This window comes from Oryctolagus cuniculus, chromosome 5 (genome assembly GCF_964237555.1).
Source record: "Oryctolagus cuniculus chromosome 5, mOryCun1.1, whole genome shotgun sequence".
Taxonomy (NCBI): Eukaryota; Metazoa; Chordata; class Mammalia; order Lagomorpha; family Leporidae; genus Oryctolagus; species Oryctolagus cuniculus.
Genome location: NC_091436.1, coordinates 127,207,993 through 127,235,664, shown reverse-complemented (window position 1 = coordinate 127,235,664; position 27,672 = coordinate 127,207,993). Strand labels below are relative to the sequence as shown.

Below are 27,672 nucleotides of genomic sequence, written 5' to 3'. Positions count from 1 at the left end.
CCCTTCAGCTCTAGGGATGAGGGCAGGTACTGCACCTTCTCTTACTGCTTTTCCTAAACCCTGCCCACAGCTGTGTAAATAGCTCTGCCCTAAGCTCTTCTCAAATGATCCACTTTGAATGTGGCAGCTGCTTCCTGCAGGGTTGATGCGGCGTGTTTGACTAATGGGCTTCAGATGAGACTGGCTGAGGACAGATGGGGGGAGAGGGGGCTTCGGGGCCAGGAAGTCCACCAGAGGATGGGAAACTGGGGTGTCAGGCCGAGAGGGACATCCTTGAAGGGAAGTATCTCGTAGCCACATGCAGAATGGCTTAGAGGCTGGAGACAGGAAGTTAGGAGACACTAATTACTGAGACAGAAAGATAATGTTTTGCAGCTATCAGATTGGCAAACCTCCTGTATTCTACTAGCACACTGTGTGGACAAGGACACGGAGAAGCAGCACCCTCAGACAGGGTGAGTGTGGGTATAGACGGATGAACTTCTGTTGGCCGATGTGACACTCTTTCAATACTGTAAGAGTTCACAACCCACCCACCCCATCATTTCATACCTAGGTACTTAGCCCTTGGACATAATCACATGCATACTAAATAATTTGTGCACAAGGATATTCACTGTAGCCTCTCTCTCTCTTTCTTTCTTTCTTTCTTTTTTTTTTTTTCCTTTTTTTTTTTTTTTTTTTTTTTTACAGTTAAAATTGAAAACAGAACCAGGCGCTGTGGTGTGGCAGGTGAAGTCGCTGCCTGTGATGCCGCTTCCCATATGGGCACCGGTTCCCGTCCTGGCTGCTCCACTTCTGATCCAGCTCCCTGCTAACAGCCTGGGAAAAGCAGCAAAAGATGGTCCAAGTGTTTGGGCCACTGCCACTCCTGTGGGAGACCTGGAGGAAGCTCCTGGCGCCTGGCTTCAGGCTGGCCCAGCCCACGCTGTCGCAGCCATCTCGGGAGTGAACCAGCATATGGAAGATCTGTGTGTGTGTGTGTGTCTCCCTCTAACTCTTTCAAATAAGTAAATAAATCTTTTGTTGTTGTTGTTGTTGTTGTTGTTCGTTATTTAATGAGCTTCCCCTCCGAAATCAGAACACCAGTTTGTGAGGGTAAACTCCGTTCGTTAGAGCAAAGACAGACCGCAGGTATCCCTGGAGCTGCGGCACAGCCTTGATCTTCGGCAGTATTTGCGAATCCACAGCTTTCTGATCAACCTTGCGCTGCTCTGTTATCTCGTATTTCTCCTTCTCGGTGTCGAAGATCTCGCCTTCCTGGTGTCTGGGCTTCCGCAGCTTCTTCTTCTTGAAATAAGCATCGGTGAGATGCTTCGGGATTTTCACACCGCTGATGTCAATTTTTGTGGAGGTGGCGATGACAAATTTCTGGTGTGTTCTACGCAGGGGAACCCGATTCAGGGAAAGAGGCCCAGTCACAAGCAGCAAACCACTGCTCAACTGCTTCAGGAAAACCACCCTCTTGCCCCTGTGGCGCCCCGTGAGGATGATGAGGATGGTCCCAGGGGTGATGCTGGCCCGCAGCTTCCTCACGTGCTGACTGAAGGGCTTTTTGCCGTGGCTCAACAGCTTCCGAGGGACATCTTCGGTGGGATAGTACCGCGGCATTTTGCGAAGCTTGACCACCCTGGTGCCACCATTCTTGTCACCACCAACTGGTTTCGTGACGGTAGCCAGCACCTTCTCCCTCTTCTTCTTCCTTTCAATCCTGGACTTGGGAGCCGCGTACTTCCTCTTGTACAGGGCCTTCCTGGAGTACATGGCGGAGCGGGAGTATCTGCCAATCCCTCTCACCAGGACGGGGTTTCAGCTGCAGTGGGGCTTCCCCTTCTTGGGCTTCTTCTCCGCGAGGGTCTTCTTCTTCGCCTTGCCGCGGGCATGATCGGCTTTCTTGGCTGGAGATTTCTTGGTAGCGTCCGGCTTTGCAGCGGGAGCTTTTTCACCCACCATCTTGCAAGACGGGAAAGAGAACTAAGCAGTAAATAAATCTTAAAAAAAAAAAAAAAAAAAAAAAAAAAAAAAAAAAAGATTGACAGCAACCTTAATGCCCATCAGTTGGAGACTGGTTAGATGGACCAGAACACTAAGTGGCAGGTGAACAGGCTCAGTGATTCTGTATACACACACAGGGAGGTCCCCACGCACAGCGCCACTGACAAAGGCAACACGCGGGACAGGATACGCAGCAAGTGTCTGCAGGCGCGGGGAATAGATGCAGCACACGCGTTTATAAATGCAGAGGCTAAAAGGGGCAGAGTGAGCGCTCCCCAGAGATCTGAAGGGTAGGGGACCAAGGAGGGAGGGAATTTCACTGTTTTCCAATCTGTTTCTACCTTTGTATATGAACTACCTATGTTTATAAAAACAATTACACTGTCATAACCAAATCTCTATATGATGTCAGTTTGAAAAATTGGCTTATGTGTAATTTTTTTTAAGATTTTTTATTTAGGCCGGCGCCTCGGCTCACTAGGCTAATCCTCCGCCTTGCGGCGCCGGCACACCGGGTTCTAGTCCCAGTCGGGGCGCCGGATTCTGTCCTGGTTGCCCCTCTTCCAGGCCAGCTCTCTGCTGTGGCCCGGGAGTGCAGTGGAGGATGGCCCAGGTGCTTGGGCCCTGCACCCCATGGGAGACCAGGAGAAGCACCTGGCTCCTGCCATCGGATCAGCGCGGTGCGCCGGCCACAGCGCGCCGGCCGCGGCGGCCATTGGAGGGTGAACCAACAGCAAAGGAAGACCTTTCTCTCTGTCTCTCTCTCTCACTGTTCACTCTGCCTGTCAAAAAAAAAAAAAAGATTTTTCATTTATTTACTTGAGAGGTAGAGTTATAGACGGTGAGAAGGAGAGAGAGAGAGGTCTTCCATCTGCTGGTTCTCTTCCCAAATGACTGCCACAGCCGGAGCTGCGCCGATCTGAAGCCAGGAGCCAGCAGCTTCTTCCGGGTCTCCCACCTGGTGCGCGGGCCCAAGTGCTTGGGCCATCTGCTGCTGCTTTCTCAGGCCGGAGCAGAGAGCTGGATCGGAAGAGGAGCAGCCGGGACTAGAACTGCTGCCCATATGGGATGCCGGCGCTGCAGGTGGAGGATTAACCTACTGAGCCACAGCGCCAGCCCCTACATGTAATTTTCTCGGTGAGATAAGCACAACCAAGATGTACTCAAATTAAAAAAAATTATTTATTCGCATGCATTTCATAGATGCAACTTTAGGAACATAGTAATTCTTCCCACGGTACTTGCCATCCTACCTACACGCCCACCCCTAAAACAGAAAGTCTTGAAAAAAGGATCTGAGGGGCAGTGGGCTAAGCTGCCATGTGGGATAACTGCATCTCATATGGGAGTGCTGGTTCGAGTCCTGGCTGCTTCCGATGCAGCCTCCTGCTAATGCATCCTGGATCCCCTGTCACTTGGGTGGTGGATCCAGATGGAGCCCCAGGCTCCTGGCTGCCTTGGCCCAGTCCTGGCTCGGGGAGGCATTTGGGAAGTGAACAAGTGAATGGAAAATTTCTCTCTCATTCTCTTTCCCACTCTGTCACTCTACCTTTCAAGTAAATGAAAATAACTTTAAAAATTAAGTATTTGGATCTCTGAAGAGAATGCTCAGCTTGGTTACCGGCTGAATAAATGACCTTGCACTCTCGTGATCAGCACTCTAGCCTGAATATTTGTGTCCCTCCCACACAACATGCTGGGGCTGCGAGGTGGGCCTCTGGTAGACAACTGGTTGTGAGCACAGAGAACCCGTGAACCGGAGGAGTGCCCATATACAAGACTCACGGGGCCCACACTGTGGCCTAGCGGGTAAAGCTGCCACCTGCTATCCCATATGGGCACCAGTTCAAGTCCTGGCTGCTCCACTTCTGATCCAGCTCTCTGCCATAGCCTGGGAAAGCAGTAGAAGATGGCCCAGGTGCTTAGGTGTGGGAGACCTGGAAGCAGCTCCTGGCTCCTGACTTCAGATCAGCCCAGCTCTGGCCATTGTGGCCATTTGGGGAGTCAACCAGCAGATGAAGACCTCTCTCTCTCTCTGCCTCTCTGTAACCCTTTCAAATAAATATATTAAAATCTTTAAAAACAAAAGACTCATCCCATTCCTCACATCAACGACACAGGGAGAACACTGTAGCTTATGAGCCAGAAGCAGGCCCTCACCTGGAACTGAAATCTGTGTTTGGATTTGACTTTGGACTTCACAGCCTCCAGAACAGTGGGAAATAAATCCGCTGCCCTGAGGCAGCACAGTCCATGCAACTATGATAGCAGCCAGAAGAGCCGAAAGCAAACGGTCTTAGAGTTTCTGCGGTGCAGGGCGAGGTCAACATATGACATGAGGGAAGGCAGGCCTTTTAACAGTACCTGCTTCCTTCTGTGGCTGCTGCAGATCTGAGTTGGTTTGGGGTAGAGATTTCATCTACACAGTTCAAACTCTGGCTTGGGGTCGATAGAAATGATCCCGAAATGTTGAAAATGTGTGCCACGGGGTCAGCGCTGTGGCACAGCAGGTTAATGCCCTGGCCTGAAGCGCCAGCATCCCATGTGGGAGCCAGTTCAAGACCCGGCTGCTCCACTTCCAATCCAGCTCTCTGCTATGGCCTGGGAAAGCAGTGGAAGATGGCCCAAGTCCTTGGACCCATGCACCTGCGTGGGAGACCCAGAAGAAGCTCCTGGCTCCTGGCTTCAGATCAGCGCAGCTCCAGCCATTGTGGCCAATTAGGGAGTGAACCAGCGGAGGGAAGACCCCGCTCTCTCTCTGCCTCTCCTCTGTGTAACTCTTTCAAGTAAATAAATCTTTATTTAAAAAAATGTGTGTGGCATGAGCACAAGTCAAGAGGGAGTTTTGTGGAAGAGGAAACAGCTCTCGAAAGGAGCAAGAATGGAACTTTTTTAATTTTTCCAAATATTTTTTAAAGAGTTGATTGACAGAGGGAGAGAAAGGAGGATCTCCCATTCACCAGTTCATTCTCCAGATGGCTGCAATGGCGAGGGTTGGACCAGCCTGAAGCCAGGAGCCAGGACTTTCTTCTGGGTCTCCCATGTGGGTGCAGGGGCCCAAGAAGTTGGGTCACCCTCTGCTGCTTTTCCCAGCCCATTGGCAGAGAGCTGGATTGGAGGTGGAGCAGCTGAGACATGAGCCTGTGCCCATAGAGGATGCTGGCATTGCATGCAGTGGCTCCACCCACAGTGCCACAACACTGGCCCCAATTATCCAAATATGGGGGGGTTAAGGGTGTGCTAGTTGAATGGCTTTTGTTGAGTGAGGCTGGCAGAATTTGGACAGAACATCATAAGCTTCCGTCAAGGGGGAAAGGTCTGGAGTGGGTGGCGTGAAGAACGTGGAGCAAGCATTCCAGAGGTGCAATGGGCTTGCCGGGCAGCACCTAAAGCTCAGCCGAGAGGAGCTGGCGTCGGTTAGGGTTCAAGCTGTCACGATGATGACTGTATTCGCTACTGCAAACCTCAGGTTTGCAAAAGATCTAAGGAATTGTGTTAACTCTCCTACAAAAATGATCAGCCCAGAGGAGCGGCTGATGTGGGCGAGTTAAGCCACTGCTCAGAGGCCTGGGATAAGTCCTGCCTCCACTTCCCACTGCTAATGCATACCCAGGGAAGAGGCAGAGGATGGCCTAAAGTATTTGGGCTCCTGCCACCCATGTGGGGGACCTGGATGGAGTTCCCAGCTCCCAGAGTTGGCTTGGCACAGCCCTGGCTGTTCTGTGCATTTAGGCAACCAGTGGATGGAGGATCACTCCATTTTCTGTTCTCCCTCTTTCAAATTCCTAAAACTTAAAAAGAGTAAGTTAAACTCAGTTCACAAATATGAACTGCAAACCATGAGGACACTGGTCACAGCTGCTCATGTGCAGATTACGTCTGAGAATCGCGTTAGTGTTTGTGTTTTTTTTTTTTTTTTTTTGACAGGCAGAGTGGACAGTGAGAGAGAGAGAGAGAGAAAGGTCTTCCTTTGCCGTCGGTTCACGCCCCAGTGGCCGCTACGGTCTGCCGGTGCACCACACCAATCCGAAGCCAGGAGCGAGGTGCTTCTCCTGGTCTCCCATGGGGTGCAGGGTCCAAGCACTTGGGCCATCCTCCACTGCACTCCCTGGCCACAGCAGAGCTGGCCTGGAAGAGGGGCAACCGGGACAGAATCCGGCGCCCCGACCAGGACTAGAACCTGGTGTGCCGGCACCGCAGGCGGAGGATTGGCCTAGTGAGCTATGGCGGTGCCGGTACATTAGTCTCTTCATTCTCAGGATTTCTTCTCAGCAACTGACTTTTCCTCTTCGTAGATGTTGCAAATTGGAAAACGGTGATGATCCTTTTTCAAGATAGGTAGTAGCTGGGGTTGTAGAGCAGTGCGTTAGGCCGCCACCTGCAACACCAGCATCCCTTATGAGCACCGGTTCGAGTCCCAGCTGCCCCACTTTCAATCTGGACCCCAGTAATCTCCTGGGAAGGCAGGGGAGGACGGTCCACGTGCTTGGGCCCCTGCCACATCGTGGGAGACCCCATGGAGTTCTAGGCTCCTGGCTTCAGCCTGGCCCAGCCCTCGCCTTTGCAGCCATTTGGGGAGGGAATCAGTAGATGGAAGGGCTTGCTCTCTCTCTGGCTTTCAAATAAAAATACGTCATTAAAAAAAGAGGGAGGAATGTGGATTCACTTTCTGCTAAGGAAGAGAGCTTGACCTAACTTCTGCCTCCAATGTGCGACTCTACCCTTGTCATCTGGTTTCATTTTACATCCTAGAAACCACCTGGAATCCTGAGAATAAAACAGTACCAGATAACACACGTAAATATTCAAGGTATGCCATGGAGCGTCACACTTGTAAGGAGAAAGCACGTCTACAGCTACAAAACTGAGACTCAAAAAACTTTTTTTGTTTGTTTTGTTTTGACAGGCAGAGTGGACAGTGAGAGAGAGAGAGACAGAGAGAAAGGTCTTCCTTTATCGTTGGTTCATCCTCCAATGGCTGCTGCGGCCGGCGCACTGCGCTGATCCGATGGCAGGAGCCAGGAGCCAGGTGCTTTTCCTGGTCTCCCATGGGGTGCAGGGCCCAAGCACTTGGGCCATCCTCCACTGCACTCCCGGGCCACAGCAGAGAGCTGGCCTGGAAGAGGGGCAACCGGGACAGAATCCGGCGCCCCGACCGGGACTAGAACCCGGTGTGCCGGCGTCGCTAGGCAGAGGATTAGCCTAGTGAGCCACGGCGTCGGCCTCAAAAAACTTTTCTAAAAAAGTATCTCCCACCTTTCTTTTAGGAAAATCGATTTGTGACAGTAGAGATGACAGCAGCAGGAGTGGAAGAAACACAGCTGCATGTTTGCCTCAAGTTTCTTTTTCTACGGGATAACTGGCAGCATAATTATGCCTGTGAACTTAAGAAAAGCAATTTGCCTTCCCCGTCGTGGAAGCTCTTTTCCTTCCTATCACAGCCAGCACGTGAGCTGTGTGGCCTCCGGCAAGTTACTCACCTGTGTCCTAACTTGAAAAGTGATCCTTGGGTCCACCACCTGTGACAGCTGCCAGCATCCCAGCTACTCCCACCTCCCATCCAGCCCCCTGCTGAAGTGCCCCGGGGAAAGCAGCGGGCAAGATGGCCCAGTGGGACACCCACATGGAGTGCCAGGCTCCTGGCTTCAGCCTGGCCCAGCCCCTGCCATTGCGACCACCTGGGGAGTGAACCAGCAGATGGAAGATCTCTAACTCTTTCAAATAAATCTTAAAAACAGAAAAGCCAGCGCCACGGCTCACTAGGCTAATCCTCCGCCATGCGGCACCGGCACACAGGGTTCTAGTCCCGGTTGCCCCTCTTCCAGGCCAGCTCTCTGCTGTGGCCAGGGAGTGCAGTGGAGGATGGCCCAAGTGCTTGGGCCCTGCACCCCATGGGAGACCAGGATGAGTACCTGGCTCCTGCCATTGGATCAGCGCGGTGCGCCGGCCGCGGCGGCCATGGGAGGGTGAACCAACGGCAAAAGGAAGCCCTTTCTCTCTGTCTCTCTCTCTCTCCCTGTCCACTCTGCCTGTCAAAAAAAAAAAAAAAAAAAAAAAAAAAAACACACCACACAGAAGAAAAAAACATGGTTTTGACAGCACCACCTTTTAAGGTTTTGGGGGTCTAAGTTATACAGATAAAGCCTCCAGGACAGTGTATTTATTTTAAGTGTAAAAAAAAGCTTGGTGGCTGTAACAATTACTTTGGCATCACTGTTGGTAAGATTCAGAATCCGTGCTCCATGCAAAGAAGTCATTGAGTAGCTGGATTCCAGATGTCCACGCTAATACACAGCTCAAGATTAGACAGGAGTCCTATACCGCGCTGCTGGAAAATCCCCAAGTCAAATCTCCCATTCAAAACACTCCTGCGTGGTGCTGATACCACAGGGCCGCATGGACCGGGTCCCACCAGAACCCTCCCCGACGCCTACGTGAAACAAACATCCACTGGAGGCCCACTGCCTCAAGCACTGTGTAGCTACATACCACCCACCACTGAAGTCAACCCAACCACTCTCTCCTCTCTCACTGCTTCGATCTGCCATGGTCCCAGATGGCACCAAAACAGAAAAAAACACGCTGTTCGGTGTTGGCTCTGTCAAGAATTTAATGGGGATGGCCACGTCGGAGCCTGTCACAGCCTCAACCCTTAAACACCGCAAATAGATGACAGCGGCAGCTGAGCCCTGCGGGCCCCAGGAGGAAGTGCTTGGTGACTGCTCAGTCCCACTGGACTTTTCGCTCCCCTTCGGGAAGGATACTCCAGTTTGGGGAGGCCACATCCCGGGCCAGCCAGTTAAAATCGTCAACGTCATTCCAGTGATTTCTGTTCCGGTCCAGCCCAGAACTCTCGAAGTCCGCGTCGATGCCCGCGTAGCTCCAGGTGTACGGGGCGAACTGGATCCCGTGGCAGTACTCCACGATGGCCCTGCTGGTCACATGCAGGAAGACGCGGGTGTCCGTCGTGGTGTGGACGCGCAGCTGCTGGCAGGCCACGGCCAGCAGGCAGTCGCTGCAGTCCTCCAGGAACACCGAGGTGGACACGGGGCCGCAGAGCACCGTGCAGCCGCGGGCCTTGGTCAGCCGCAGCGTGTTGGGATTGCCGTACAGTCTGACCGTGCAGTGGTTCAGCTCGGTCAAAACGACGTCGCGCTGGTGCAGCTCCTCGGCTCTCTTCTCCAAGACTTGCGATTCCAGGTGGGAGAAGCCGCAGACCCAGCTGGAGCCGAGGCCTGGCCCCTCCTCCGCCAGCGGCCGCGGGGACGCCGCCGGGGCTGCAGGGGCCGCGTCTGTCGTGGCGGCGGCGGCGGCGGCGGCAGCAGCACCGCCATCCTCCTTCCTCCGGGTCCGGAAAGCGAAACGCTTCTTGGGCTGCAGCTCCTGGCGCCGCTCGGCCAGGGCCGCCTGCAGCCGCGCCATGGTTTCTTGCCCCTGCCGCAGGTCGTAGGCGGCTAAGAACAAAACCGAGTCGTTGAGAAGCTTCTGCAGCGTCTGCAGCCGTGAGGCCGCCTCCTCCAGCCGCTCGACCGACTCACCGCCTTCCAGCAGCTCTTCCACGGCCGCTCGCTCCCGAGCGAAGGCGGCGGCGAAGAAGTCGCTCTTCTCCCCTTCCACCTCCTGGTCCTGCCGCTTTTGCTTCCGCCTTCCCACCTCCAGCTGCCGCTCTTGCTCGCGTCTGTGGAGCCGCTCAGGCACCGAGCTCAGGTCCCGCTGGGACCCCATGTCCCCGTCGCCCACGGCGCCGGCGGAGCAACTAGCAGACTCCATGTTAACTTCAAGCTTCCTCTCCGGCCTTCCTGCCTCTGGGCGCGCCCTCCGGGAGGCCTCCCACCAACGCGCCCTGTGATTGGCCGGACACGATGGCGTCAATCCCCCGGCCTTATTTCCTTCGCCTATTGGTTCCAGGGAGCCGAAGGGGGGCGGGGACGAGGGGCGGGGCCGCCGGGCGGGGCGGGCGGGGAGACAAAGGTCCTTGTGGATGGGTGGGGTGGGAGGCAGGCGGGGGAAGCTTTTTTTTCTTCTTAAAGGGACAGGCCTTATATCCGGGATTGTGGGGTGAGTTGCAGCAGCGGCAGCTGCACATGTGGGTTTGTTTATAAGAACAAGGTTAGAAACTCGCAGGCCTCCCCCTCCCCCCAGCTCCTCCCTGCTACCCCCTTGCAGACCGGAGATCCGCCGCTGGGGTGGGAGAGGACTGTGTGCGTGTGGTGGGTGGGGGGACAGGTAGTGGTGGGGAAGACGGAGGGGGGGGGGATGTTGCACCGCCCGGCCCGCGCCGGAGGAAGCGGCAGCCGGGGCAGCTGGCTAGGGAGCCGCTTGCATGCCTCTGGTGTCTTCTTTCTCATTCCCGCCGCCCGAGTCCCCTCGCCCTCCGCCCACCCCGCATCCACTGCAGTTCGCGCGGCCTGGGGGCTCCTGGGCCCCCGCGGGCCACCGCGCCGGGAGGGAGCGTGCTCGGAGCTGCGGCCGCGCTCGGTGGGGCCCGGGCGAGTCTGGAAGCGGCTCCCGGGCGGCGGCCGCAGGGCGGGGGAGCGGAGACCCCGCGCCCCCTCCCCGTGCCTCGCTCCGCGCCTCCCGGAGGGGCCGCAGGGTTTTAGGAAGGCGGCGGGGGAATCGGTACATTATTGCTGGAGGCGGTGGGAGGAGGGATTTGTCACCGGAAGTGACCGAGCCTAGCCCGAATTGGGGACCCAGCGGAGGTGCGGGTGGGCAGCCGGGCGGTGCAGTCCCTGGCCGGCGCCCGAGGCGGCGGGCGCCCTGCCAGCCTCGCTCGTCGGGACGTTTGCTCCCGCTGCCCCGGCCTCCGGCGTCTGTAGTTGACATATTTAATTGCCCAAGAAATTGCCCCCTTGAAATTCAGCCGGGGTGGCCACATCTTGATGCAGAGTGAGATGGGAGGACACGAGCCATCTGAATGGAGCCTGGGCTCCAGCTTACACGCCCACTCTTCTCCCTTTCCATTTTAGAGGAATTTTAAAGCAAAACACACGTACACTCCGGGCTGGACAGAGCACCCCTGGCTGAGCCGGCGCGGGGCCGTCGTGCGGCTTGGGGCGCTTGCTCATCATCGCTTCCTCTAGTTTTGTTTCTAGGGCAAGGTAGGGGAGGCTTTTGTTTTCCCCAGAAAGGCAGGTTTATTTCCCCCGGAGGAGTGTTCTGAAGCAGGAGGATGAAATGGAGCGATTACCTTGTCCAAGTCTTGCAGAGCAATGCACTAGCCCTATGTTTTATGAGCTATTGATTGATGTAACCAAAGAAGGAGTAGAAAAGACCCATTTTGCTGGAAGGGAGGGTTGAGGCCCTCATCTGCGTCTCTTGGGTTTCGCAGCTGTGAACCTGCCCCATCGCGCCTGTACCTGGAGGTTCACTGGACTTGGGGTTGCAGCTGGCGTGATATTCTCAGAGTGAGCCCTGATGAATCTGTGTTGGCTGTATCCAAAGTGGAGCTGGAAGTCATTTGGACTTCCCAGGAGCCTCATGTCTGCCCATCAGCAGGTTTTTGTCGGCCCTGGTAGACTTTGGAAGTCTTTTTTAAGCTGGCTAGTTCCAACTTTCAAGAGGAGGAAGCAGTAAGGGTCGAAAGTGGACGGGCCAGCCAGTTGGCCCAGTGTGTTGGGGACAGTTTCAGAGACTGATGAAGAGGCCCGAGTGGGACTGGACAGGGGTCAGCAATGCGGTCAGGGTGGCGGTCAGTTGGCAGTGTGCAGGCTGAGGTCTGTGGGAAGTCCTGGGTACCAGTTCAAAAGCAGTGGGAAGGCTGCGAAACTACTGGGTGGCCAGACTGCATGTGCTTGCTCTTTCTGACATTTAAGGCAGTGGATTCAGCGTGCTTCCTTGAAATGGACCGCAGCCCCTCGGAGGTAAGTGCCTGTTCTGATGGAAGGGAAAGAGGGAGATTCCCCCTCCCGCAGAACTGTGGCAAAAAGCGGGCAGCCGTGAGGGACACGTCCCGCCGTTCAACTGCCCTCCTGTCCACTTCTTGGAAAATGATAGAATTTTAGGTGCCACGGACTTTCACACTTACTATGGTTCTGTTTGTTAGAATGACTTAAAAAAAATTGATTTGGGGCCGGTGCTGTGGCGTAGCAGGTAAAGCCGCCGCCTGCAGTGCCAGCATCCCATATGGGCACTGGTTCTGGTCTCAGCTGCTCCACTTCCCATCCAGCTCTCTGCTATGGCCTGGGAAAGCAGTAGAGGATGGCCCAACTGCTTGGGCCCTTTCACCCAGGTGGGAGACCTGGAAGAAGCTCCTGGCTCCTGGCTTCGGATCGGCGCAGCTCCGGCTGTTGTGGCCATTTAGGGAGTGAACCAGCGGATGGAAGACCTCTCTCTCTCTGTTTAACTCTGACTTTCAAGTAAAATAAATACATCTTAAAAAAAAAAAAAAAGGTTGATTTGCTGCAAAGTCAGAATTGTAGAGAGAGGGAGAAACAGAGAAGCAGAGATCTTCCATCTGCTGCTCTACCCCCTAAATGGCCACAAGGGCCGGGGCTGGGCCAGGATGAAGCCAGGAGCCTGGAGCTCCATCTGGGACTCCCGTGTGGGTGGCAGAGGCCCAAGCACTCAGGCCATCCTCTTCTGCTTTCCCAGGCACATTAGCGGAGAGCTGGATCAGAAGTCGAGCAGCCAAGATTCAAACCTGGAGTCCCAGGTGACAGCTTAATCCAGTGGACCACGATACTGTTCCCTGGACTCACTTTTTTAGCTTTAAAGAACTTTCCCAACATGTGTAAAATAGTGTTGCCAGAACTCGTGTACTCATCATTCAGCTTCTACAGTTACCTGCTGATGATCTCGCTGCTTCTAAAACCCTGGCCCCCACCCCCACCCCCACCCCAGCTTGGGTTACTCACAGCAGATCTCAGCTAGTGTGTCTTTCATATTGGATGGTCTCTAAAGGCTTCTATGTATAGCTCTAAAAGACTAGGACTTCTCTCTTGATTTTTCCCCCAGTTTTACAGTTCATTTGATGGCAATTGGTAAAATCACAAAATTTCTCGACTTAGGACCCCTTTAGACAGAAGTCTGCAAATTAGCACTGATCATTTGCAAAAGCCATTATACTAACTGTACTGTCATTATACTTAAGGTTGATCAAGGGTAACCTAGAATTAGTCATTATGTGATCATACAAAATCATATAATAAATATTTATTATGTAAATGATGTTATATAGCATAATGAATCACACCTGGTATATCACCCCAATTTATAAAATAAGACCTAGAGAAAGAACTAGATTTGGGGACACATATGACTCCTCTTTGGAAAAAAAAAAACAAAAAAAAAAGGCACAAGAAAGTTCTTAATATCATCAGATGTCCAGTCTCATTTCTCTAATTATCCTAAGATTTCTCTCTCTCTCTCTCTCTTAAAGATTCTATTTACTTATTTATTTGAGAGAGTTATAGAGAGAGGGAGAGACAGAGAGAAAGGTCTTCCATCTGCTGATTCACTCCCCAAATGGCCTCAGCTGCTGGAGCTGGGCCCATTGGAAGCCAGGAGCCAGGAGCTTCTTCTGGGTCTCCCATGCAGGTGGCAGGGAGCTGGACCAGCAATTGAGAAGCAAGGACTCAAACCAGTTCCGATTTGGGATGCCGTTGCCACAGGCTAAGGCTTAGCCTACTACACCACAGCGCAGGCCCTATGATTTCTCTTTTTTGAAGAGTTACTTTATTTATTTGAAGGTGGAGTAAAAGAGAAAGAGAAACAGAGAAAGAGATCTTCCATCCACTGGTTCACTCTCCAAAAGGCCACAACAGCCAGGGCTGGACCAGGCCAAAGCCAGGAGCCTGGAACTCCATCCAGGTCTTCCACGTGGGTGGCAGGGACCCAAGTACTTGGGCCATCCTCTGCTGCTTTCCTAGGTGCATTAGCAGAAGCTGGATTGGAAGTGGAGCAGCCAGGACTCGAACCAGTGCTCTGATATGGGATGCCAGCCTTGCAGGCAGCAGCTTAACCCACTGCTCTACAACTCTAGTCCCCGAGTTCTCTTTCTTTAAAAAGTCTTTTTATTTGAAAAAGAATCCAAACAATTCCACATTGTGTCCCTTAAATCACTTTTTTTAAAAAGATTTATTTTATTTATTTGAAAGACAGAGTTACAGAGCAAGAGAGAGAGAGAGAGAAAGAGGTCTTCCATCTGGTGGTTCACTCCCCAAATGACCGCAACGGCCAGAGCTGAGCTAATCCAAAGCCAGGAGCTTCTTCCAAGTCTCCCACACTGGTGCAGGGGCCCAAGTGCTTGGGCCATCTTCTACTGCTTTCTGAGGCCATAGCAGGGAGCTGGACCAGAAGTGGAGCAGCTGGGACTCGAACTGGCGCCCATATGGGATGCCGCTGCTGTAGGCTGTGGCTTTAATCCGCTGCACCACAGCGCCGGCCCCCCACCCTTAAATCACTGTTAATGTGTGGGTCCCCTCCTTTCTCAATTGTTTTGTTGAAGAAAGGATAATTTGTTCAGTAGAGTTTCCTACAGTCTAGATTTTGATGGTTGTTTTCCTATGTGGTGTTTGCCAGATTTTAAATATTTGTGGTATTGATTGGATCGTTTAATTTCATGAAGTGAATCTCATATTTGTAGTTACGTGTGCCAGGAAATAAATAATAAAATAGCAAAAGTGTTTAAGCAAAACAAAGCAGTCATTGGCTTTGGTTACGCTGCAAAGGAACTAAGCTTTCAGGAGTTCTATGCAGTTTCTCAGAGACCCCGTGTAGGTGGAAGATACCACCACACTCGGGCAAGTAAAACAGGTGCAGCCCCCATTTGCTAGGGGTTTGGTGCGGACGGAGGCATCGCCTCTTCGTGGTTCAGCAGGCCTTGGCTGTTCCTGCAGAGCTGTGTGTGTATCAGATGTTACCTTGCCCATCCTGCCTGGAAGGCTGACTTTGCTGGCACAGAGGCAGTGAAGGGCGACAGCTCTGAAGACCTGTGCTGGTGTTGAAACGGCTCCAGATTTGGCTGGGAAGCGGGGCAGGAGCCGCCTCCTCTTTCTGCTTTTGCCCCAGCTCTCTCCTCCCCCTCAGCCCTTTACCTTCTAGAACGTCTCTCACCATTGCACACTCAGTGTGTAGGGCAGGGGCTGTCACCTGTTTGTTTATCTAATATCTGTTTGTTCAGCCCTGACTGTGCCTCACACTAACCCAGGGAGGCCCTAGGGCTGCCAAAATAAAGACAGAGGTAGTCCCTGTCCGCCTTACGGGACCTAATCTGGGCAAATAATCACTCAGGCCTCCAAAGCTGTTAATGGTGACAGCTGACCGGTAGGTAGAAAACAGGAGCGTGGGGTCCCCCAGTCGTGAGGGGCTGACATTGCGGGGAAGGTCAGTACAGGCTTCGGAGGAGTTGGGGCTGAAGGTGGAGGGAGCAGTGGGAATGACAAGTCCCCTAGATGAACAGGCTTGTGGGAGTCCCTGGCAGCTACGGGGAGCTGAGTCCCACAGGAGCTGCAGGCAGAAGGAAGGGGCAGGATTTGGGTGATGAGCTAAGGACAAACACAGGTGACCCTGTTCTTTTTATAAAAAAGTTATTTTCATTTTATTTGAAGAGTGCAGAGAGAGAGAGAGAGAGAGAGAGAGAGAGACAGAGATCTTCCATCCAATGGTTCACGCCCCAAATTCCTGCCACAGCCAGGGTTGGGCCAGGCTGACGCCAGGACCCTGGAACATCACCCAGGTCTTCTACATGGGTGTGAGGGCCCAACTACTTGAGCCAGGAAGCGTTAGCAGGAAGCTGGATTGGGAGTCCAGTAGCTGGAACCTGAAAATGAACTCTACCCTGCTGTGCCGCACACCTGCCCTGCAGGCGACTGTCTGGAGAGGTTTGCCTGGGAAGGGAGAGTGGGAGTACCTGGGAGGTGGGAGGGAGCCAGTGAGGTGTTTCGGTTTTGTTTTTTCACAGTAAGGCTCGGGCACGTCTGAAGGCCCCTGGCTGCCATTGTGAGCAAAGCTTCGAGAGAGGAGAGAGAAGACGTACAGTGCACAATGTAAGTGTCCTGTAGTGGCTGCAGACGTGGGACCCAAAACACGGGCCCAAGGGGAGGGGCAGCTTCTCCACGGCAGTGTTGCTCTTTGAAACTTTTACTGTGAAAGTTTTCGCGTGTACGCAGATCTTTTGATGTCAACCTATAGTAACAGGTTGACATTATTGTCATAATTGGAATAGATGTTTATTTTATTTTATTTTATTTATTTGAAAGAGAGAGAGAGAGATCTTCCATCCGCTGGTTCCCTGCCCAAATGGCTGCAACAGCAGGACTTGAACTGGCACCCATATGAAATGCTGGTGTTGCAAGTGGCAGTTTAACCTGTTACCCTACAGTACTGGCCCCAACATTGTTCTTTTTTTTATTTATTTGAGGGACAGACAGACCTTCCATCTGCTGGTTCACTCCCCAGATGCCTGCAACCACAGGCCTCTCTGTGCTAGACCAGAGGGTTGAAGCTGGGAGTTGGGACTCAATCCAAGTATCCCAGTTACTTGAGCCGCTGCTGCTGCTTGCCAGGGGTCTGCATTGGCAGGAAACTAGAATCAGGAGTGAAACTGGGTATCAAGTCCAGACACTGATGTGGGATGCAGGTGACCCAACCATTAAGTTAAACATCCACTCAGAAAACAGTAGTTTTTGTTTTGTTTTGTTTTTTGATTATACTTTTTTTTAAAAAAGATTTATTTTATTTGAAAGGCAGAGTTATAGAGAGGCAGAGAGAGAGAGAGGTCTTCCATCCACTGGTTCACTCCCCAATTGGCCACAACAGCTGGAGCTGCGCTGATCCAAAGCCAGGAGCCAGGACCTTCTTCCAGGTCTCCCACACAGGTGCAGGGGCCCAAGGACTGCTTTCCCAGGCCATAGCAGAGAGCTGGATCAGAAGTGGAGCATCCGGGACTTGAACCAGCACCCATATGGGATGCCAGCACTGCAGGCGATGGTTTTACCCACTATGCCATAGCACCAGCCCCTGTTGTTTAAGATTTTATTTATTTGAAAAGCAGAGTTAGAGAGAGAAGAGACACAGAGAGACTCATCCATCTGCTGGTTCACTTCCCACATAGCTACAACACCTGGGGCTGGGCCAGGCTGAAGCCAGGAGCCTGGAACTCTATCCAGGTCTCTGACATGGGTGCAGGGGCCCAAGCACTTGGGCCATCTGCTGCTGCTCTCCCAGGTGCATTAGTGGGGAGCTGGATGGGAAGTGGAGCAGCCACAGTTGAAGATGCTCTCATATGGGCCACCGTGCACCACAATGCTGGCCCCAAAGGAAAACTTAAGAAACAGTAAATACTCTTACTCTGTGTGATAGACAATATATCATATTTATTGCATTTTTTAAAATATTTATTTATTTGAGAGACAGAGTTACAGAGAGAGGGAGAGACAGAAAGAGAGGTCTTTCATCCACTGCTTCACTCCCCAAAGGGCTGCAATGGCCAGAGCTGAGCTGATCCAAAGCCAGGAGTGGGGAGCGTCTTCCTGTCTCCTATGCAGGTGCAGGGTATTGTGGTGTAATGGGTTACAATTGCAGGGTACCGCCTGCAATACTGGTATCCCCTATGGACGCCAGTTCGAGTCCCGGCTGCTCTACTTCCAATCCAGCTCCCTGCTATAGCCTGGGAAAAGCACTAGAAGATGGCCCACATGCTTGGGTCCCTGCACTCACGTGGGAGACCTTAGAGGAAGCTCAGATCCTGGCTTTGGCATGGCCCAGCCCTGGCCGTTGCGGTCCTCTGGGGAGTGAACCAGCAGATGGAATATGTCTGTCTGTCTGTCTCTCTGTAACTCTGACTTTCAAATAAATAATCTTTTAAAAAAGAATTCGGCATTCCTTTGTGTCAGGCCGGGTGGGGCAGCTGCAGGGAGGTGACTTTGGGACTGGGCAGAGTGGGACCGGGCCTGTGTTCTCTGTCCAGTAGGCAGTGAGGTCCCTGCTGGGCGTGGGGGGTCTGAGACGTGTGCAGGGGTGCTGGATGGTGTGGATGCTCAGTGAGTGGTTGGAGAATGAGTGAGGGGCTGGATGGGGACCCCAGGGGCAGGCTCAGGAAGGAGAAGGTTTAGGAGAACAGCTCTTCTTGAGAGCCCCTCCCTGGGAGGTGGGGAATCCCCCTGCCACTCCCTGTCAGCCCTGGACCTCACTGCTCTTCACAGGGACCGCTAGGCGGAGCCTCCCTCACCTGTGCAGGCCAGTACTCTCCACCTGCGTGCTCTGTCCCCTCCCTCTCTGTCCCCTGGGACCGGTCCGCCTCTCTGTTCAGGATCTCCATTCTCTCTTTTCTTTGACTTTTTAACAGACTTATTTATTTATTTAAAAGGCAGAGTGACGCACAGAGAGAGACAGAGACAGAGAAACCAAGATCTTCCATCTGTTGATTCACTCCCCAAAGGCCCACAACAGCCGGGGGTTAGGACAGGCTGAAGCCAGGAGCCAGGAGCTCCATCCAGGCCTCCCAGGTGGGTGGCAGGAATCCAAGCCCTCGGGCCGTCATCCACTGCCTCCCAGCATTTAGCAGGATGCTGGGTGGAAAGGTGCAGTAGTCAGCACTCCACCTGGGATGCAGTCATCCTGAGTGGTGGCTCAGTCCTCTGCGCCACAGTGCCAGCCCTCGGCATGCTTGTGGCACCTCCCTCAGTAAGCAAATCCCTTCGTGTTGAACAGATTTCCTTTTGTCCTACGCTCCACCCAGCGAATGCTGCAGCTTTCTTCCTTCTGCCTACAGCAGACTTTTGAAAGCAGTGATCTCTGTTGTCCACCTGTCGTTCCCTCCCTGGCCCCTCCTCATCCAACTCTGCCCTTGCTGCTTTATTTGAAACTGAAATTGCCCTGTCTCCTCCCCTCCCAATCTTCAACTACTCTTTTTTTTTTTTTTTTGACAGATTTTATTTATTTATTTGAGAGGTAGAGATACAGAGAGACAGAGAGAGAGAGAGAGAGGTCTTCTATCTGCTGGTTCACTCCCCAGATGGCTAAAATGGCCAGAGCTGGGCAGATCTGAAGCCAGGAGCTTCCTCTGGGTCTCCCACACAAATGCAGAGGCCTAAGGACTTGGGCCATCTTCCACTGCTTTCCCAGGCCATAGCAGAGAGCTGGATCAGAAGAGGAGCAACTGGGACTGAAACCTGTGTCCATATGGGTTGCCGGTGCCATAGGCGGAAGCTTAGCCCACTACGCCACAGCGCCCACCCCTTCAGCTGCTCATTGTAGCTGTGAATTACATCTGCTCAAAGTAGGGGTTCAGCTCCCTGTTTTTTTTTTTTTTTTTTTTTTTTTTTTTTTTTTAGATTTTATTTATTTGAGAGAGAGAGTTACAGACAGTGAGATGAAGAGACAGAGAGAAAGGTCTTCCTTCCGTTGGTTCACTCCCCAAATGACCGCAACGGCCGGAGCTGCGCCGATCTGAAGCCAGGAGCCAGGAGTCTCTTCCCGGTCTCCCACACAGGTGCAGGGGCCCAAGCACATGGGCCATCTTCTACTGCTTTCCCAGGCCATAGCAGAGATCAGCTCCCTGGTTCTTTGTTGGTTCTTTGTCTCTGATCACTGCTTGTTCTGTCTTTAACAAACTTCTCTGTCTGTCCCTCAGATATCTGTGGGGCCAGATTTTCATCCTGGAACCTATTTTTTCTTTTATTAAATTTTTAAAATTTAGTTTAATTGAAAGCCAGAGAGAGATCTCCCATCTGCCGGTTCACACCTCAAATGCCTACAACAGCTGGCAGTGCCAGGCCAGGACAAACCCAGGAGCTGGGAACTCAATCCGCGTCTCCCACATGGGTGGCAGGGACCCAACTACCTGAGCAGTCTCCTGGCTGCCTCCCAGAGTGTGCGTTAGCAGGGAGCTGGAACTGGGAGTGCAGGCTGGACACGAACCCAGGCACTCCAGTATGGGATGTAGATGTACCGAGTAGGCAACTTAACCTCTGTGTCGTATGCCTGTCCCCGCGCCTTCCTTCCTTCGTCCTCTCACCTTCCTGTCTGGCAACTTCACCATCTCTACGGGTGCCAAGTCCTGTCCATGGCCAGTGACTCTGCAGTCCCTGCCTCCACCCTGTGCGTCTCTCCCGAGCCCTCACCAGGACTTGAGCTGCTTTCCAGGTGCTGCGTGTAACTATCTAACATCTGAAGCCTTCATATTTAAGGTGGCCTGGAAAGTCCTTCCTGCCCCAGTGACCCCCTTTCTCTTCTGCAGAGTCAGCTACTCACTGTTGTATAACAAATCATCCCGAAACTTACAGCTTAACACAGCGATAGTGCTGCTTCCAGATCTTGGGCTCAGCTGGGGCCAGAGCCTCTCGGATGGCTTCACTCACACGCCTGGGGCCTCGGTGCTGGCTCTTGGCTGGGACGCCTGGCACACCTCTCCCGTCTGTCTCTGCATCTCTTATTACGCATTGTCAAGCTCAACCTTCTTTATATGGTGGCTGGCTTCCAGCCCTCCTAAGACTTGGACTGGAATTGCTACAGTGTCATTTCTAGTGCATTCTTTGGGTAGAAGCAAATCACAAAGCCAGCTCAGGTACAAGGGGAGGGAAAACAGACTCTACTGCTCAGTAGGTGGAGCCACAGGCACTCAGTGGGATGGGAGGAATTGTTGACAGGCGTCTTGGCAGATAGCTACCACACAGCAGGCAGTGTGAATAGTTTTCCAACTCTTTTTTTTTTTTTTCGAAGATGGAGTGACAGAGGGTGAGACACAGAAAGATTTTCTGTTCTCCTGTTCATTCTCTGAATGACTTTAAAACCTGGGACTGGGCCAAGCCAAAGCCAGGAGCCAGGAAATCCATGTGGGTCTCCCATTGCTTTTATTCACTAATCTAGCTCAACCTTCCCTTTTTTAATATTTATTTTATTTATTTGAAAGGCATAGTTACTGATAGAGAGAGAGAGAGAATCTTCCAACTGCTGGTTCACTCCCCAAATGGCTACAATGGTCAGGGCTGGGTCAGACTGAAGCCAGGAGCCAGGCGTTTCTTCCAGATCTCCCAAGTGGGTGCAGGGGCCCAAGGGCCTAAGCCGTCCTCCACTGCTCTCATAGGCACATTAACAGGGAGCTGGATTGTAAGTGCAGCAGCCGGGACTCATTGGCACACATGTGGAATGCAGTGTTGCAGGCAGTGGCTTAACCCACAGGCCCCAGTAAATCTTTTAAGACAGGCAGAGTGAACAGTGAGAGAGAGAGAGAGGTCTTCCTTTACCGTTGGTTCACCCTCCAATGGCCACTGCGGCCAGCCCACCATGCTGATCCGAAGCCAGGAGCCAGGTGCTTCTCCTGGTCTCCCATTCGGGTGCAGGGCCCAAGCACTTGGGCCATCCTCCACTGCACTCCCAGGCCACAGCAGAGAGCTGGCCTGGAAGAGGGGCAACCGGGACAGAATCCGGTGCCCTGACTGGGACTAGAATCCGGTGTGCCGGCGCCGCAGGTGGAGGATTAGCCTAGTGAGCCGCGGCGCCGGCTCCCGGTAAATCTTAAACAAAGCTGCTTGCAGCCTAACATTGTTGAGACTCCTTCATGTGGCTCCAGGCCTTTCAGAGTCTGTCTCATCCCCACCTTGTTCGCTCCAGCCATCCCACGCTCTGCTATTGATCAATACACTGTGTCTGTTCACTTCCATGTATTTGTGTTGCGCTTTTTTTTTTTTTTTTAAAGATTTCTTTTATTTATTTGAAAGGCAAAGTTACAGAGAGAGAGGGAGAGACAGAAAGAGACCATCATCTTTGGTTCACTCCTCAAATGACCACTTTGGTAGAGGCTGAGCTGGGCCAAAGCCAGGAATCTGGACCTCCTGGGTCTCCCCATGGGTGCAGGGACCCAAGCACTTGGGCCATCCTCACTGCCTTCCCAGGTGTATTAGCAGGGAGCTGGATGGGAAGCAGAACAGTCAATACTTGAACTGACATCTGATTTAAGATCCACCTCGCTGGTGGTGGCTTAACCCACAGTGACAGCCCCTCATGCTGCACTTCCCAAATCAGCACTGACTGTGCACTGGACAGTGTGGGGTATTGGTGAATGCACTGGACAGTGTGGGGTATTGGTGAATGCACAGACAGCTCCCTTAGAGGCTGTTGACTAAGGGAGAGATACAGTTCAGTGTGACACATGCTACTCTAGTGGGGCAAATCTTGGCTGATAGGATCACATGCAGTGACTGACCTGGGGGTGTCTTTTGGGCAGTGACCTGTTTCATACCTGGGGACTTGGGGGTGTCATGGGAAATCTGAATAGGACTCGTCCTGAAGAATGAGCAGAGTCTAACCAGGTGAAGGGAGAGGCAGAGTCACTGATTCTTTCTTCAGATATTCGCAGAGCACCCACTATATTCAAAGCACTGTTTTAGGAGTTGGGAAGGCTGCACTGAACAGGACGGAAAAAAAAAAATCCCTGGCTGGGGCTGACGTTGTAGCACAGCAGGTTAAGCCACAGCCCAGGACACTGGCATCCCATATCAGAGTGCCCGTTCAAGTCCAGATCCAGCTCCCTGCTAATGAGCCTGGAAAGGCAGCGGAAGATGGCCCAAGTACGTGGGCTCCTGCCACCCATCCGAAAGACCCGGATGGAATTTCTGGCTCCTGACTTCAGCCTGGCCAAGCTCCAGCTGTTGCAGCTATTTGGAGAGTGAATCAGCAGATAGATGATCTCTCTCTGTCTGTCTCTCCTGCTCTCTGTCACTCTGCCTTTCAAATAAATAAATAAATCTTAAAAAAGAAAGCGGGGCGGGGGGGGAGGGGGGATGCTGAGGCTGGCGGCTGCAGGACAGAGCAGTGGTCAGCCGTGTCAGCTGTGTGAACTGCCCCCTGGATGTCGTTTCAGACCCCTCTCCTGTCCAGAGGAACTCAGGCTCTCGAGCCTGTTCTGCCTCCTCCCATCAGTGCCGCGTGGTGACAGGTAGTGAGTGGACAGGTCTAGGTTTAAATTCTGATGAGTGATGTGACACTCGCTATGTGACATGGGGATGATTCTTAACCCTCTGAGCTTAGTTTGCATCCACTATAAAGTACAGGTAAAGAAAGAAATACTGGATGATGTGAACGGAAGCACTGGGCCAGACCTGCCGTACATCCCCAAGGGCTGCCAGTTTGCTTCCCCCTTCCGGTCACTGGGACCTTCACTCCTAGGTACCCCAGCTTTCCAGGTCGGGGGTGGAGCCAGAATTCACTGTGCCTTCTGTGACTTTCTCAGAAAGGATTCTTTAATGATTCCTCTAGGCCAGGTCTCTGGCCTTTCTGCAATGCTGGGGAATATGCAGGCTGTGTTTATAAGTAAATAATGCCTTGGTGCAGTGGGTTAACGCCCTGGCCTAAAGCGCTGGCATCCCATATGGACACCGGTTTGAGACCCTGCTGCTCCACTTCCAGTCCAGCTCTCTGCTATAGCCTGGGAAAGCAGTAGAAGATGGCCCAGGTCCTTGGGCCCCTGTGCCCGCGTGGGAGACCCGACAGAAGCTCCTGGCTCCTGCCTTTGAATTGGCACAGCTTCAGCCATGGCAGCCATCTGGGGAGTGAACCATTGGATGTAAGACCTCTCTCTCTGCCTCTCCTCTCTCCATGTAACTCTGACTTTCAAATAAATAAATAAATCTTTAAAAAAAAATAATAAACAAGTAAATAATGCCCAAAAGAGAACAGAAGAATCCTAGAAAGACAGAGCTAGGCAAACCCTGAGGGGTCTTTTAATACCAGGACAAAATTTACCTGGCTGGTAATAAAAGGGAAAAAAAAGGATATGTAGTGATTTTTTTAATAACAATGCATTTAAAGAGCTGTATTGTGAGGCCATGTCCTTCTTTTTTTTCCCTTTTTTAATGCATCTTTTTGTTTTGTTTAGGATTTCTTATAGGAAAGTTTTGCTGTCCATGAAAATTTCCATTTTAGTAACTATTGATGCACTCTTACCTCCCTTACAGATAAGGGCCTGGGAAATCCTCTTAAGTTGTGAGATAAAACTGTTCCTTTAACCATTTAAAACTATTTATTTATTTGTTTTATTTCTTTGAAAGGCAGAAACAGATAGACACAGAGAGACAAACAGCCATCATTGGCTCTCTCCTAAGATTCCCTTAACAGCCCAGTCTGGACTGGGCTGAAGCGAGGAGGTGGGACTTAAATCCGGGTCTTCCATGTGGCTGGCAGGGACCCAACTACTTGAGCTTCCACTGCTGCCTCCAGAGAGTGCCTTAGCGGGAAGCTGGATTCGGCAGTGGAGCTGGGACTCAAGCCCAGGCCCTGTTCTGTGGGGTGCAGATGCCCTGAGTGGCACCGCAGCTGCTCCATCAAGTGAGTGCCTGACCCAGGTTATGAAACCTTAGTTTCACAGATGCTAAGCTCTCACTTGACTGTGAGCTCTGAGGGCTGTGTGTATGTGTGTGTGTGTTAAAAATTTATTTTATTTATTTGAAAGGCAGAGTTACAGAGAGAGAGGGAAAGACTGACAGAAAAAGATCCTCCATCTGCTGATTTACTTCCCAAATGGCCACAACAGCCAGGACTGGGCCAGGCCAAAGCCAGGAGCCTGGAACTCTATCTGGGTCTCCCACATGGGTGCAGGAGCCTAGACACTTGGGCCGTCTTCCACTGCTTTCCCTGGCACATTAGCAGGGAGCTGGATCAGAAGTGGAGCAGCTGGGACATGTACCGGTGCCCATAAAGAATGCCAGAGTCACAAGGGAGGGCTTAACCCACTGTGCCACAATGCTGGCCCCTTACTTTCTTTTTTAAAGATTTGTTTATTTTAAAGGCCTAGTTACAGAGAAAGAGGGATATACAAATGGCTGCAATGGCTGGGGCTGGCTGGGCCAGGCTGAAGCCAGGAGCCTGGAACTCCATCTGCATCTCCTGTGTGGGTGGCAGGAGCCCAAGCACTTGGGCCATCTTCCACAGCTTTCCCAGGTGCATTAGCAGGGAGCCTGATCAGAAGTGGACGAGCCGAGGACTTGAACCTGGTGCTCATGTGGGATGCTAGCATTACAGACGGCAGCTTAACCTGCTGTGCCACAGTGCTGGCCTCAAGATGTATTTCTTTTTATGGGGTGTAGCAGAAAAGTTTGGGAAACAGTTTGCGAACGATGCCTTGCACAGTATGGCACTCAGAAGTGTTTGTTGAAACGGACAAAGGGGTTTCTGTGTCTCAGCAACATGTACATGGCTGTGGAGCCCTCCTCTGCAGGAACCGTGGGCTGCCAAGACTTCCCCTTTGTGAGACCACTGAGCATTTGCTTTTAAAAAGTGAAGGGTGCTGAGTAGGGTGAGGGCACAGTGGCACCGCAAGGCCGGGGATGCGGATGGGTGAGGGCTGTGCTCCAAGACACCGACGGCCCTAACATCTGTGAGTTCTGCAGTCCTCGTGTCAATGGCACGTGGTAACGTGAAGTCTGCTGATACAGACTCGGTCATCCTAGGGGCCTGTGGGGAGGGGGACAGTCATGTAGCTAGTGAGCAAGCCACACACACACACACACACACAGCCCTACCTCTGTCTGTAAACCTTGCATGCTACTTTCTCTGTCCTTTGTCTTAAGAGCTTGAATCAATTAAAGTACTACAACTCCATTTCTGTCTGAAGAATGACTGCAAAGGGAAAGGTGATGCATGAGTGAACCGTGGGAGGTGAAGAGAAGCTGAGAAGGTGAGCCCCTGAGAAGGGTGTGATGGCCCAGGACGCTGGAGCCCTGCAGGTGCTGCTGTGTCAGACCAGTGGGCACTTCCTGGCATTGGCTTGTAGCTAGCTCTGGAACCTGCACGACTCTGTGTAGTGTTCTTTGCTACTTTTTTTAAATAAATAAATTTTAATAAATAAATATAATAAATATTTATTTATTTGAGAGGTAGAGTTACAGACAGAGGAAGAGACAGAGAGAGAAGTCTTTCATCCCCAAATGGCTGCAATGGCCAGAGCTGAGCTGATCTGAAGCCAGGAGCCAGGAGCTTCTTCTGGATCTCCCATGTGGGTGCAGGGGCCCATGCACTTGGGCCATCTTCCCCTGCTTTCCCAGGCCATCAGCAAGGAGCTGGATCAGAAAAGGAGCAGTCGGGACTCAAACTGGTACCCATACCTGCTACATCATGGGGGCAGACCCCTTTGCAACTCTTTTAAGCATCAGTTTGAGGCAGCATTTGTTTATTATATAAGAGGCTCTGGAAGGGGTGGTGTTGGGCCCACTGGTTAAGCTGCCAGTTGGAACACCTGTGTCCCATGTCGGAGAGCATGGGTTCGAGTCTCAGCTTCTGCTGCTTACTCCAGCTTCTTACTAGTCCAGGTCCTGGAGGCAGCAGTGAGGGTCCACGTAATTGGGCTTCTGCCACCCATGGGAGAGACCATTGAGTTCCCTGCTTCTGGCTTTGAGTCCTGGTCATTATGGGTATTTGGGGAGTGAGTCAAAGCATGGGAGTGCTATTTGTATTTCTCTCTCTCTACTTCTTAATAATAATAATGTAAAAAAGGATCTGGAATATGAAAACTTAGTGTGTAGAAAAAAGAAGAGGAAATGTGTGTTTGGCTTTGGTTTTGCTTATTAATACCAATTTTTTTTTTAAGATTTATTGCTTTGAAAGGTGGAGCTACGGGGGGGGGGGGAGAGTTAGAGAGAGAGAGAGAGAAAGAGAGAGAGGTCTTCCATCCACTGTTTCACTCCCCAAATGGCCATAACAGCTGGGACTGGGCCAGGCTGAAGCCAGGAGCCAGGAGCTTCTTCCCAGTCTCCCACATGGGTGCAGGGGCCCAAGCACTTGGGCCATCTTCTGCTGCTTTTCCCAGGCACATTAGTAGGGAACTGGATTGGAAGTGGAGCAGCTGGGATTGGAACCAGTGCCCATATGGGATGCTGGCATTGCAGGCAGTAGCTTTGCCCACTACGCCACAGTGCCGGCCCCCACAATGCTTCTTGGTCAATTGCTTTAGGAGTGGCTTTGTAAAATCCTCTGATATTATCTGAGTTATCAAGCTCTTCAGGATTCTGTCTCAGGTTGACCTACAGCTAGGGCCATTTCACAACTCTGGGCACTGAGTATGGAGAGGGAAAGAGCGGGGGATAGGGCCTGGACTATTGATGGACAAATCAGGACAGGATTCTGCTTCCACCTCTGCATGTAGACGCCGGCTCTTTGGGAAGAACTACAGTAAAGTCACTTGTGGGTTGAGCCACGTGCCTTTCTTCTAAAACGTAAATGGGATGCCTGGGCGTTGGGGGTCCACCTCCACCATTCTCCTGTGTTTTGTAGCCTAAGCCTAGCACTCTCTATTATGCCTGCAAATCCTGATTGCAACAGACGGGAGGGAAACAGGAGGTAACTCATTCAGCAGGATCTGAGAAATTAAGCCTCATTTTTTTTTTATTAAAAAGAACAAAGGCTGAGATTAATTTATTGCTGCACCATAAATGCTGCCATGAATCTAATTCCGCCCTCTTGGCTCTGCACACACACAGGCTAAGGTGGGCGTCTCCCCTGAACATCCCTGGCACTAGGGAACCCCTGACTGTGCCTCCATAACCAGCACTAATAAATTCAGTGGCTGCTCAGTGTCTGCTACCTCCGCCAGCAGCCAGGTGCCTGGATAAAGCAAAGATTCAATGCAAGTTAGTTTAACATATTGATGCAAGGTGTGTAGTTGGTCCTGGGGGAGGAGAGGTTTGAAAATGAGCAAAGCTTAGGGGAGAGGCACGAAGACAACTCCATCAGTATGCAAGCCAG

The 27,672-nt window shown here is 52.1% G+C and overlaps 3 protein-coding genes across 5 annotated transcripts in view; 1 reads left to right on the top strand and 2 right to left on the bottom strand.

The window, feature by feature from the left end:
* Positions 1–1,023: 1,023 nt before the first annotated feature.
* Positions 1,024–1,973, bottom strand: LOC127493194 (large ribosomal subunit protein eL6-like). Its single transcript, XM_051855712.2, has one exon. It carries the CDS (start codon positions 1,762–1,764, stop codon positions 1,078–1,080), a length of 687 nt encoding a protein of 228 aa, XP_051711672.2. The 5' UTR covers positions 1,765–1,973; the 3' UTR covers positions 1,024–1,077.
* A 6,614-nt stretch (positions 1,974–8,587) lies between these two features.
* On the bottom strand, positions 8,588–9,880 carry TBCC (tubulin folding cofactor C). The gene has a single exon (XM_008262923.4). It carries the CDS (start codon positions 9,763–9,765, stop codon positions 8,719–8,721), a length of 1,047 nt encoding a protein of 348 aa, XP_008261145.2. The 5' UTR covers positions 9,766–9,880; the 3' UTR covers positions 8,588–8,718.
* A 155-nt stretch (positions 9,881–10,035) lies between these two features.
* Positions 10,036–27,672, top strand: part of BICRAL (BICRA like chromatin remodeling complex associated protein) — a 111,872-nt gene continuing 94,235 nt past the window's right edge. The window contains exons 1-3 of one of the 3 annotated variants that reach the window (XM_070074087.1): positions 10,048–10,104; positions 11,811–11,858; positions 15,899–15,983. The gene's annotated coding sequence lies outside the window, so the exon portion shown is untranslated. Of the gene's footprint in view, positions 10,105–10,249; positions 11,859–15,898; positions 15,984–27,672 lie in introns of those variants that run through there. The other 2 variants (XM_070074088.1, XM_070074086.1) reach the window with 2 other exon arrangements.